At 36.6% G+C, this 13853-nt stretch overlaps 1 protein-coding gene across 2 annotated transcripts in view; it reads right to left on the bottom strand.

The window, feature by feature from the left end:
* Tinag (tubulointerstitial nephritis antigen) overlaps positions 1–13853 on the bottom strand; it is a 96094-nt gene that overhangs the window by 68174 nt on the left and 14067 nt on the right. For both annotated transcript variants that reach the window (XM_051197974.1, XM_051197972.1), the window contains exons 3-4: positions 13231–13320; positions 5030–5144 (exon numbers count right to left, since the gene is read on the bottom strand). In XM_051197974.1, the coding sequence (XP_051053931.1) occupies positions 5030–5144; positions 13231–13320 (205 nt within the window). The remainder of the gene's footprint in view (positions 1–5029; positions 5145–13230; positions 13321–13853) is intronic.

Genomic DNA, 13853 nt, shown 5'->3' on the forward strand with positions numbered 1-13853 from the left:
CAAAGATGGCATCAAAATGACTGGAACTGTAGATACAGGTGGTTTGTGAGCCACCATGAGGGTGTTGGCAAATACACTGGATCTTCTGCAAGAGTCAAAAGTACCCTTAATCTCTGACCAATCTCTGCAGGCTCTACTTTAAACAATTTCAACTGGACCAAATATGCAAATAAACTCTTAATTTTCATGGTTTTGAGCAGAAATAATATTTTTAGTCCAAAATATTTTGAATATTTGTAAATAAATATAACACAACAAGGCTTCTTGGAGCTGTTCAATAAATTCCCAAGCACTTAAACATTAAATCTGTAAACAACAATCTCAAATATACTTTGTTGGTTTTATTGGATTTGGTTTGGTCTAAGAGCATAGCAGAACATTCGAGATCATCAGAAATCTGTAAATTATCAGCTAATAACTGAAAATCTTCCATTACATTCTAGCTGGAAATAAAATGCCAAAATTGATAAAGGTCTAAATAATTAAGTCCTTTCAGAACTAGCCCCTTTCAAAATGCTGCTGTTCTCTGAAGGTTAAGGAAACCAAGGTCAAAATACAAAGGAGAAAAGCACCTAACATATAATAATAACATTGCCTTAATGTCTTTTTTGATAAGTTCATATTCAGCACTTTACAGAATTCATAGAACTTTAAGACCTAGATACAAGCATAACCACCATTTTATGGAGGACACAAGTATTAAGTAAGACCTTGCTATTCAGACACCCAGAAAATTCTTTAGCCCATATATACCCTAAATATAAAACTACATGCACATATCTGACCAAGTATATACTGCTTGACACAAAAACCAGGGCTTTGTACATACTAGACAAGCACTCTACCACTAAGCTCATCACCAAGCCCACAAAAACCTTTTTAACATCTCTTCAACAGCAATGTTTCTGCTGGCTCAGAAGAGCCTCTGTCAAAATAAGCTTTGCATGCAGCCATAATAATTGGTTGTCTTATTTTTTTCCCTAAGAAATTGACAATGTTCTATTTTTTCCCAGAATATACTTCTGTTCCTTCCAGTAGTCTTGTTTTACAATTTTAGCCAAAGTCAGTATTTCTTAAATTACTTTGTGTGGAAATGAGGACCTGACTACTAACCAAAAGCTTATCTAACATTGTGAATTTAGGAAATGCTGGAATAAAATGTTGATGAAAAAGAACTCCAATGTTCTCTGTATTCTTAGTGGTATGAAGCTTCATAAGTTAGATATGATGTGCTGTTTATCCCACTAAATCCCCCACTGGCAGCTGTGATACAGGTTTCTTAGCTGTCACCTACCCCAGGAAGCCTAGTTGCAGAGTACAGGCCAGCTCCCTCTCAGCTTCTGTTTTGCTACCTCTACTTCTGCTCAATGCTCTGCTTGTACCAGGAGACTGTTTCCTTGCCTTTTGTCTTCTATCACTGGATTCATACCCAGGAGGATCATCCCCCAAATCCCAAAGTGTTGACTGTTCTTCATTGTTATAATCACAACTCACGAAAATTGCAGTTGAAGCAGTTTCTGAATTAATTTTTTGGTTTGTTTGTTTGTTTGGTTGGTTGGTTGGTTGGTTGGTTGGTTGGTTGGTTGGTTGGTTGGTTGGTTGGTTGGTTGGTTTTTCGAGACAGGGTTTCTCTGTATTGCTTTGAAACCTGTCCTGAAATTAACTCTTTAGACCAGGCTGGCCTTAAACTCACAGAGATCCACCTGGCTCTCCCTCCCCTCCCAAGTGCTGGAATTAAAGGCATGTGCCACCAACACCAGGCTCTGAATTAATTTTTAATGTAATATTTTATTAAATCCTTGAGAATTTCACACCATGTAATTTTGGATAATATCCAGCACCCACTTCTGCTAACTTTTCCCAGACTCACTTACCACTTACACTCCCTCACAACTCCTTGTCATCTTTTTCTTTTTTGAAAACCCTCAAAGTCCAATTTGTACTGCCCATGTTCATGGGTATCTACTGTAGCATAGTCAACTAGCTAGTACCAATAGCTTGGAAGAAAACTGACTCTCCCTTTCCTAGGAGTCATCAAATGCCAATAGCTCATCAGTTAAGGGTGGGAGTTAATGAGCTCTTCTCCTCTTCATGCTAGAATGTTAACTGGCTTAATCTTGTACAGGTCTTTATGCAAATAAGCTCAGCTGCTGTCAGTTCATGAGTGCAACAAAGTTTTAAATTCTTTGTGTAAATAGCTATATAACACCAATTGCTATTCCTCTAATTAAAGAATTAAAGTTCAGTAGACAATTACAGGCTGATTGTAACTTACGCCAAGAATAAAGCCTGGACACCAAATAGGGAAGAGAAGAGCTTACCCATATATTAAGGATAGTTCAACACTCACTTTTACAATGAAGAATAAATATTTTTGAGTTCCTACAATCATCTAGATAATGTGGCCAAAGAATGAGAGAAATATGTGTTTGAGGAATAGTACCTTTTCTTAGCAAACCAAGAATCATAAAGTGGTTTGGCAATTACAAATATTCAATAATAGACAAATAACCTCACTAAATATATAATCATTCCTCTGAAGGATTTTATACCAATAATCCTCTTACATATATAGTTAATTCTGTGCTGACAATAATTTTAAAATGAAGCAAATATCAGTTATTCAAAAGTGCAACTTCATGAAGTGTTTGTATTGTACTTTTAGTCAGTTTGATATCATTTATTGGGTATTAATTGTTTAGTCATCAGGCTACATCTTTAGCCTACATATGACTACCAGTTAAATTCAGTTTGTTGATCTCAGGTCCTCCCATAAACATTATTGAAGGCAATTCTAACAATTAGGAACTTAGCCCTCAAGCTACTGAGCCCAAGAAATCGGATTCTATTCCATGCCGTATGTCATAATTAGGCAATGGAACTCTTGGAGGTCAGCTGAATTGTCTTTGCTGCTTTCTTAGAATTACTTAGCAACTAGAAATTCTAAACTTTCCTAGAGCACTAATCATTAAAGTTGTTTTTCATTTATATATCATCACAGAAAATTTTAGGCAAAAACCCGGAACCAATAAATGGTTTGTAGTGAAATGTTCTCTTGTCTGCTGTAAGTGGCAACTTGAAAATCTCTATAATGTGTTTTTCTAGACTACAGTAATCATCAGAAGGTGAAAAGTTTAAGCTTGTAAAAGAAATGTTGGAAACAATCTTGAAGAATAACATATTAATGTTTACACAAATAAATATTGGGCTCACTGTGTCCCTCAATGAAAGAAAGTGCAAAAATAACCATTATAACAGAGAATTTTCTTCCACAATGCTAGGGGCAAAAAGAAAAGACAAAAAACACAAGGAAAAATAAACAGCACTTTTTCCAGTTGAGCAAAAAGTTGAGTCATTAAAAAAACATGAAATAAGCCATGCTGCTAAAGATTTTGTCATAGTAGTTATATATGAAAAAAAATCACTCATGTTATGATATTAAACATCATCCTTTCTATGTTGAATGTGCATTGGCTAAAATTACCTGGACCTACTTATACTTTGCTTGTTCTGCCTCAGTGTGACTTGGGCTCAGTCAGTCTTATTCTGCTTAGCATTAAAGCTCTCAGTGATGGCAATACCCAGAACATCAAGCTGTTGTGGGAATTAAATGAATGAAACATGAACGTATTTGCATGCTTGGCACATACCTTCTCAATAAACATCAGCTGGTATCATTTTCTCTGATACTAGTTATGACCTAACAATGCTAGCATCTAAATTGGAACTTAAACGGGGTGATCATATGCCTGGAAAGCAAAGCTTGGGCTGAGTGTTTAACAGACACTAATTTACAATTCCTGTAACAGGAGTGTGCTGAGAGAATTTGGGCAGCTGGAATCTGATGCCTTTATTGTAAACTGACAAGCCACATTGCAGTGCACTGTAAGCCACTCTGCTCTGGACAGTAGTAGCAGGCATCAGAGAAACAGTTCAACTTGAAAATGTGTGTGCCTGGGAAACATTGCACACCAATAGGCAAGGATTTGTGGTCCCTGGGCAGGTAGAAGCTTCTTTGTGTAAAATGAAAGACTACCTGTGCAATAGCAGAAAGCATGAAAACACTAAGAAACACAATTTTACAAACACATGTGCCAGATCTCCAGGCAAAATTCAAATATATTCTTTAAGGCAGCTTGAGGACTTTTGAGGACAGTTCTTTTCTAATTATTATGGAATGCATGTCTAAGATTACCAGCAATTACTTTACCCTCATGTGATAAAGAATAGTCTACGAAAGATCATCCAAGTTTTGATGAATTCACAAAACATTTCATTTTAAAATAAAAGTAAAACAAAAGACATGAGGTCACAAGTCGGCAATCCAAGCACACAGATGATTTTAGCATAGTCACAAGTCTCAAGGTTACCTACACCTATGTAGTAAATTCCATCACAAATTGCTTGATACAATAGGAAAATGTCTTAAAATTACAACGAACACAATGTCAATACAAATAAATTGGTGTATTGTTTCTCTTTGACTTTTTCATGTAGTGAAACACCCAGGCTCACTATTTAACAGTGGAAGTTTGGCTCATGTTTTGGGGGTTTCAGGCAGTCATGGGAAAAGGGCAGATGGAGCCAGCAACTCCCACTGTGATGACCACTGAGCAGAGCAGGAGCAAGAGTACCCTCACAGAAGGTGTCCAGCTTTTTCTCTTCTATTGTATCTGGCTCTAAGATTATGGGATAACACTACTTACTTTCTTACTTGCTCACAAACATACCCTCCTCAGTCAAATCAACTTGACAATCAAGATTTGCCATTGAAATACAACCCTTTAGCAGAAATATGTATTTCTGTGAAAGCATTGACAATGATACAGAACACCCACTCATCTCTTAAAGTACACACAAACTTTATGTTACATTTAAGGGTTTTCTTTTTAATTTATATGACAAAATGTCTCATTTTCGTGATTCTGAAAAATCAAAACTGCATATTATAGTTTATAGTTCTTTAATTATAAGATGACTTCACCTGTACAAACATGTGTACATCCATGAATCAGAAGGAAACACTTACTGTCATTTCATTCATGCTCAGAAGCGTAGGGCTAGGTGGTAAGGTGCCAAGGCGAAATTTGAACCCTTCTTCTAAAGTCATTCCCCAGAACTGGCTATAGTTCTGTGCTGTCCATCTACCTTACAAATGAAACAGAAAAATATGTATAGGTTACATGATATCACTCTTATAAATACTCATTTATTTCTAGGTCTGAAAATATATAGCAGATAGTTATATAGTAACAGGATCTCAAAATATGGGAATTTTCAGTACAGGGTGGATAGTCTTCATTCAGACACAGAATTGATTATTCTAAAATCAAGTAGATGAAACACTAGCCTTAGATTTGCCCCATTTTAGTTATGATTGATATAAGGAATATGGGGCCATATAATTATGTGTTGAAACCAGGAAAATAAGAACTTTATGTCCTATGAAAGGATTAAGTATAATAATGCTAATATATGCAGTTTCCTTTAAGTGTATGTAATTGCTCTTTAGAAAGGAATCTGACTCTACAGACAAAAGCTTGTAGGTTAAATAAGACAATCTGTGCATTTAGAATTTATATTTGAAGTTTCTCAGTGAAACAGAAGTACCCATAAAAATTAAAAGTTAGCTATACATTTTAATTTTTTGCAGTATTGCAGGTTGAACCTAGGACTGCATACATACACACAAGTGCTGTGGCTGCTTGGAAATTATTATCCTACTTTAAAACGATTATATCAGCAACTCTTAATTAGACATTAAGTTACTTAAGTTAATTTGCATCCAGTATTAACCAGTAATTGTCACTTGCACACATATAAATCCATTAGATAGAAATTAGCTGTTAAAATGCATATTTTTCTATATTTACTTTTTATACCTTTCATCAAACAAAAGGCCTCATTTTCAAAATGTTAGGAAATTTTAAAATAAAATTCTCTAGTAGGAGATAATGGCTGAACACTGGACACCTGCATTGCTTATTCAAACTTTCTACACTGCAGACAAATGCTTTCAATATTTGAATCATATTTATACTGTACTCTGTTGTGTTTGTTATCAAAATTACTCATAGTGTTATATTCTCTTTTGAGTGATTAGAAATTCAACTAAATTCTCAATGATATTTTAAAGTAAAATCTGTAACACTTAAAGAATTTCAAGGTGGAAACTTCCTAATATGTATTGTACATGGTCATGTTATGTAAAAAACAAACAGAACCAGTTGGGCAAAGTAATTTTCAGGGCAGGGGATGGCCTGCATTAATAGTTTCCAAATAGGTAAAAGACATCCAGGGGTAATTTAACTGAGAACTCAATTAAATGAAAGAAAGAGGCATATAAAATATGTAAGTATAGAGGGATTCATCTGGAGTGATGGCTCCAGCCTTTAATACAACCACTCAAGAGGTTTTGTGAGTTCAAGACCAGTCTAGTCTACACCATGAATTTTAGGCTAGCCAAGGATACATCATAAAGACAGTTAGGAAAGATGGTACAGCTGTGGTTAGGAGATTTGCTACTCTTACACAGGACCTAAATTCAGTTCTCAGCACTCACATGATGGCTCATAACTTTCTGTAATTCCAGATCCAAGGGATGTAACATTTTTTTTAACCTATGCAGGCATCACAGGCTGTATGTAGTATGAATGGGCCAGGCAAAGCACTCATACACATAAATAGATAAATCTACATAAATAGATAAACCTTAACAAAATAAACAAACAAACAACAAAAGAAAAAACAATAAGAGCAAAGAACTTCTCGTTGGCTGAGGGCATGCATCTTTGAGTTCAGTTCTGGGGAACTGGTATCCTTGAGACCAGGTAAGAAAGCCAAGTTAAAAAGCCACCAACAGAGGAAATAGGAGATATATATATATGGGTCCACAGAACTAGACTCAGGGAATAGCCGAGAGCTGTGCAAAGTTTCTGTGGGACTGACTCCTCATAATGGGAGTGGAGGTGCCCTTAACTCTTTTCCCTGCTCTTGGTGCCCTTTTCCTCCTACTGGGTTTCTTTGTCTGGCCTTAATATGAGGGTGTGTGCCTTATTGTATTTTGTTATGCCTGTTCACATTATATTCCTGGGAGGCCTGCTCTTTTCTGAGGAGAAGTGGGGGAGAGAGAGAGTATGAGGAGGTAGAGGAATTTAGGGAAGAAAAACCTTTCTCAAAATTATTATATGAGAAAAATAAATTTAAAAAATTCAAGAATGAGGAATAAAATGTAAACTTAGCCTGCCCAAATCCACCATCAAGGAACAGAAGCACATGAGCCTGCAGGCACAGCTCCAGAGAAAGGGCCTCAAAGCAGAAACATCTACACAGCTCATCATCACTCCACCCTCTCTATTTCAAGACCAACAGATCCAGTAGGATTCAGGGGAAAATGCAACAGAGCTTGGCACACTGCATGGTTTCCAAGAGCAGACCACATGCAGTGTAGACAGAAGCTAAAGTGTTGTAAGAGCAGAAACAGGACAAAGTCCTAGATAGCTTTGCTGTTAACTTGAACCACTTGGGGAAAGGCAAAGTTAATTCAAGAACTATCTCAATTGAGTAAATCCTTGGAGCATTTATTTTCTTGATTGATAATTGGTACAGGAGAACTCATCCCTCTGTGGGCTGTGCTATTCCTATCTATATGCTTCTGGGGTGTTTAAGGTAGCCATACCTGGGGACAAAGCTGAAAGACAGTGGTCTTCCATGGTCTTTGCTGCAGTTCCTGCCTTCAGATTCCTGCCCTGAGTTTCTATCTTCGCTTTCCTCCATGATGAATTACAGCTATAAGTCAAATCAACCTTTCCCTCCACAAGTCACTTTTGATCAGAGTTTTATACAGCAGCAAAGAAACAATCCAGGACAGAGGTTAAGAACGCTCCCATCCAGACCATGCCACAAAGAGGCTGTGCAGATGATGTTTGTGCTGTATCTGTTTACATAGTATCTGAATGAACAGAGCTAAGCTGTCATATCGCCTCAATTAAACCATGATAGTCTTCACTGTAGTTGATTTTTACACTATATATAGTCCCTACTGAATCCAGCACACAAGGCAAACTCACATTAAGCAAACAAAAAAAATGGAAAGGATAAAAATTTTAAAAACTGAAGGATAAATCCTCTCCAGTGGAGGTGCAAAACACGCAAAGAAACAAAATGCATGAGACATCATTTCACCATGGCATACCCTCAGTTGACAGATTTTCAATACTGCGAAATAAGAGAGCAAACTAGCATAATTGCCAGAGGAAAAACTTCAGAGTTGTACTTTTTCTTTTTATAAAGTTTCATGACCGAAAGTAATTCAAATGAACAGATTAGAAATTTATTTCAAGTTGTGTACAAAAAACAGTTAAGAAACCAAGACAAACAGCAAAGTTACCAAAGAGAGTGAAAGAATAAGTAGCTAGGAGGAAAAAATTAAAACACCAAGAAAAAATTCAGCCTAGAAACTAAGGTCCTGAAAAAGAGCCAAATAATACCCTTACCCAACACCAACCAGAGGGTAACAAATAAAAAGCTCTGTATGATGTCTGAGTTACTTCATTTGGAGTTGTCAGCCAATGAGATCCTGTAGATCCACAAATATCACAGGCTATTTCCATTGTTCTTTCTTACACTCCAGAACTTAATATTAAGACCCTATTGAAAACACCAGATGATTGATAAAAATTGCAAAATCAATCTGATACAAATTTGAAAGCTTTACACCTATTGGCTGCATAGTGCTAGAAGGTGCTACACATATGGCCAGAGTAGAAAAGTGATCACTACTTTCTAGGTGCTCCTTTTTTGAGCTACCCTCATGACTGGCTTGGTGCAATAGTGGCCTAAATATCACGAGACTAACAATCACTTTCTGCTTGGATCTAAGTCTGATTTCACAGGATAAAACCCATACCTGACATCATGGTCTGATTAAGAACTCATGACTAAACAGATGATAGGCCTCAGGAGATAAAAGTATTAGAAATTCTGCCAATGGACTTGGTGTTAAACTGACTCCTAATGATTAATTCTTCTCTTATTTATCAAAAGAGATGTTCCTAATTGCAGTAGATTGTACTTAAGACAATAACTCACAACTGGTCAAAGAACAGAAAATAACAGATTACACAATATTCAACACTAAAGAAAACATACCTCAAGATCCAGTAATTCCATTCTTAGGCATATACCCAAAAGAAGAGCATTCATACAACAAGGACATCTGTTCAACTATGTTCATAATAGCATTATTTGTAATAGACAGAACCTGGAAGCAACCTAAATGTCCCTCCACTGAAGAATAGATGGAGAAAAATGTGGTACATTTAAACAATGGAGTACTAATCAGTGGGAAAAATGGAATCTTGAAATTCACAGACAAATGGATAGAACTAGAAGAAACCATCCTAAGTGAGGTTACCCAGTCACAAAAAGACAAACATGGTATGTACTTACTCATATATGATTTTTAGACATAGAACAAAGGATTACCAGCCATCTATCCACACAGCCAGAAAAGCTAGAAAACAAGGAGGACCCTAAGAAGGACAAGATCTCCCAAGCAAATTGAGAGCATGGGGAAGAAAAGAGGAAGTTAAAGGACAGAAGAGAGGAGAAGTAGGCATGATGGAGCAGGAAGATTGAGTCAGGGAAAGAATAGAGGAGAGCAAGAAAAGATATAACTCAATAAAGGTAATCATTATAGGTCTTAAGAGAAATCTGGCACTAGGGAAATGTCCAAAGATCTACAAGGATGACCCCAACTAACTAACAATCCAAACAATAGTGGAGAGGCTGCCTTAAATGCCCTTCCCTGTTAATGAGATTGATGACTACCTTATATGCCATTCTAGAGCCTTCATCTAGTAGCTGATGAATTCAGAAGCAGACACCCACAGCTAAACATTAAGCTGAACTCTTGGAATCCAGTTGCAGAGAGGGAGGAGTGATGAGCAAAGGGGTAAAGACCAGGCTGAAGAAAACCATAGAAAGTGCTGACCTGAGCAAGGGGGAGCTCATGGACTCCAGTCTGATATCTGGGAAACCAGCATAGGACCAACACAGATTCCCTGAATGTGGGTGTTAGTTAGGAGGACTGAGCAGTCTAGGGGCCTCTGGTTGTGGATCAGTATTATTTTTCCCTAGTATATTAATGGACTTTCATAGCCCATTCTACATAGAGGGATACTCTCTCAGCCTAGGCACATTGGAGAGGGCCTGAGTCCTGCACCAAATGATATTACAGACTTTGAAGACTCCCCAAGGAAGGCTTCACCCTCCTTGAGGAGCAGTAAGGGGATGAGATGGGGATTAGGGGTTTGGGGGAAACAGGGGAGGACAGAAGGGTGTGGGAACTGGGACTGATTTGTAAAACAAGCTTGTTTTAAATTTAAATGAAAAATTTATATAAAAAAGAAAAAAAACATACATATCACAACCCTCATCCCAAGTTTCGGAGATTTTTCTTACAGATGAGACTGAGTATAGAAGAGTCAGAGGCAAGTAATAACTACAAGGAAACATAATCTTTTGGACATAGGAGGTCAGCTGCACATGTGAACTCACAGGATTTCAACAGCATGGATAAAACCCACACAAGTCTAAACCAGAGCAAATCTCAGTAAGCAGAGGGGAGCTGGGCATGTAGTCCAACTCCATGCTGTAGAACTATTGGCAATTTTTTGGTATTTTCCTAAGAGTATAATTCCTATTGAGTCAACCACCACTCTCCAGTAGACAACCACCTAGCTGAGAATATTTGAGATTTATTGAGGAGGAGATGGAGGAAAAGGAGTGAATATGAGCCAAACACATATGGAACTTTCAAAGAACTAATAAAATTAAAAAAGAAAAGCCCCAGCGGAAACCATTCCAAATTGTTGCTATGCATAAATTAACAGCATGTATTTTATTTTGCTGTGTTGTTAGTTTAGTTTTCCAGGCAGCATGTCATTCTGCAGCCAGATTGGCTGTGTCATACTCAGACTGACCTCAAACTCAGAGTGATCCTCCAGTCATCCTCTTAATTACTGGGATTGCAGGTTTGTGGCTCCTGCTACCAAGCCTGGTTGAGTATGTAGATTGGAAGTGTTGAATATAGTGTTTGCATGTATCTCTCTTTGTTCTCACTGAGAATTATTTGTGTGCTTTTAATTCAGCGTTATGTTCTGGCCTTTAATAATGGTAGGGCATGCTGGCTCTTCAGGTAGAGGGTAAATTAGTTTAATGTAATATTTGTTCGTATTCTTAGCACTGCCATGGAAAGGGACATTTTTCATTAATCATTGACATGAAAAATAATACAGAGAAATGGGACACAGTGTTGCAAGCCTGTAACACCAGAGCTTGGAAGAGTGAACAAGAAGGATTGTCTTTACTTTGATATCAGCCTGAACTATGCAGCAAAATGCTTTCTAAATGAATAAACACATAAATAAATTAAAGTGGGTAAATATGCACTGTAGTATATTATGTACAATAAATACAGACCAAAGCTATAGTGATGATTTGGGGAATCAGAGTTTGTATATGTATAAGTCACATATTTTAATGTTTTCTACAAAAGTAAAAACTATGCCTCACAAATAGCTTTCCATTATACTCTAACAAACAAATAAGGGAAGAAAAAACACTTCTTCCAAGGAAGGCAGGTGCCAACAATGTCCATGTTATGAAGAATGTTTGCTTTCCACCCTACTTGAAAGTGGTTCCTGTGCATACTATCACAGTGGGAAGCTGGGGAGCTCTCTTATGATTTCTTGGAAATCTGTGTTGCTTGGGTACAGCTTTTGAATGCAGTAGGAAACTTGACTTGTCATCATTTATCATGATGACACACACGCTTGTGTTTGTTATATCTTTCCAATGATTTGGATATAATTTTGGCACAGGGAACCATGATTGGTTTCCCCAGAAATGCCCAAATGTCATCAAGCTACCATCTAAAACTGTGGTTAAAGAATCTGTCATACAGAAAACTTAAGAATGACTTCAGAATACTAATGTCAAAAAATGTGGCTTTATGCACGTGTCTTCCAAGAAAATACTTTTGATATAATAAAATTCAGTGTTAGCATTGTCCTGAGAGACATAAAATGCACCTAAAAGAAATAGTACTGATATTTTAAAAATGTATCTCAGAGGCCTTTGAGATAGGTCAGGAGGTAATGGAACTTGCCACTAAGTCTGATATAGGGAGTTCAATCCCATAGGTCCACATGGTGGAAGGAGACTGCTCACTCCCCCAAGTTTTGCATTGCTGTCAGACATGAGATATGGTATGAGTATCATAAATAACCATCTTACTCCTACCCTCCTACACACACACACACACACACACACACACACACACACAATTTTCTAAACATATAATTTCAAAGGGTCTTTAAAAGTACATGTCTCAAAATTACTTCACTTTTCTAGTTGATTCAATATGGTCTTTTTATGTTCAGTGATTTGCAGAATGTCAATAATGTTATCCATGAAACATAGACTGGTGAGTGACAGTGTAGAAATTTTAAGGCATAGATTATCCAAATTATTCCCCTTTCATTCAATTCTGTAAAGGAAACAACAAATGTGGATGCCTACATCATATTTCCCTGTATGAAAGTGGAGAAGCAATCTAGTTTAACATTCTTTAGATGAGCAACAGTTATTCCTAGTGTTTCCTGGCAATTCTTCTATTTTAAAATGGCTAGAAACATTGTATACCTCCAATATATCTTTTTATGTCAATGTAAGTAAAACTGATTAAATATCAGTCATTTCTCTGAAACTGAAGATTAGTGCTCTACTACAGGCAAGAGAGAATGCCATATTTTGAGTTCATTGTCTACCGAGGATAGTTGAGCATGGGCTTGTTTTGGTTTAAGGCAACAACAGGAAGAAAATTATTAGAATGAATCAGTCTGGTCAACTTTCTGATTTTACCTATCATGTATGCAATGGGATGTTCTATCGGTCTCTCACCACCATACAATGATGCTGATCTTTCCTAGATATTCTAAGGCTAACATTTATGTTTTCATTTTATTTACACATTATATTTTAAACGTTTATGTTCACCTTGTACATCCAAAGTACAAATTTCTAAAAAAAAAAAAAAATCACCCTTCATATTTCTTTGCCAATCTTTCTTTATAATTGGTGACCATGGTTAGATGTAAATGACACACAGTATGTGTTTTGACTAAGTGAGAATGCCAAGAAGCCTATACTGAAAGATGAGCTTACCCATAATCCCCTTTATTGATGTGCTCAATTAACTCTGGATGCACAAGGCACACATGCTGGGAACAATTCCATTGCTGTCCTGAGCATGTACTGTAAAGACAAAAGAATTAGAAAAGTCCTTTGACCTTTACAGAGCATATTTCTAGAATAATAACAAGAATGATTCATTATTAAGTGAGTCATGAAACAAATTCCTTGATTAATTTTAGTCATGCGGCTATTTGATTGTTTGAGAAAATAAATTATAAAACCTGCATTAGGTGCTAGTCAATGAGCTCTTACCCTCTGAAGTAAGTACATATGACATGACCCTGTATAAACTGACATTTAAAAGCAAATTAAAATACAAGTTCGACATGTTTATATTTGAAATTTTTTTTCTGCAGGCTAATCCAATTTAAGCAGCATGTTTTCATGAGTACTTACTGTGCTCAAAAAGCATGGTTTGTCAAGGTCTATCAAAACATGCATAATTTACAATAAGCTTAATGAGCACTTGATATATGGAGAAGGCTGACTATAAAAACATCAAATTGAATACATACATAATTGCAGTTCCAAAAATTATTTTCATGATTCTGAAAATGTATGTCTTATGGCATGTTGTTTTTACCTAGATGCAT

Source organism: Phodopus roborovskii, unplaced genomic scaffold (genome assembly GCF_943737965.1).
Source record: "Phodopus roborovskii unplaced genomic scaffold, PHOROB, whole genome shotgun sequence".
Classification (NCBI taxonomy): domain Eukaryota; kingdom Metazoa; phylum Chordata; class Mammalia; order Rodentia; family Cricetidae; genus Phodopus; species Phodopus roborovskii.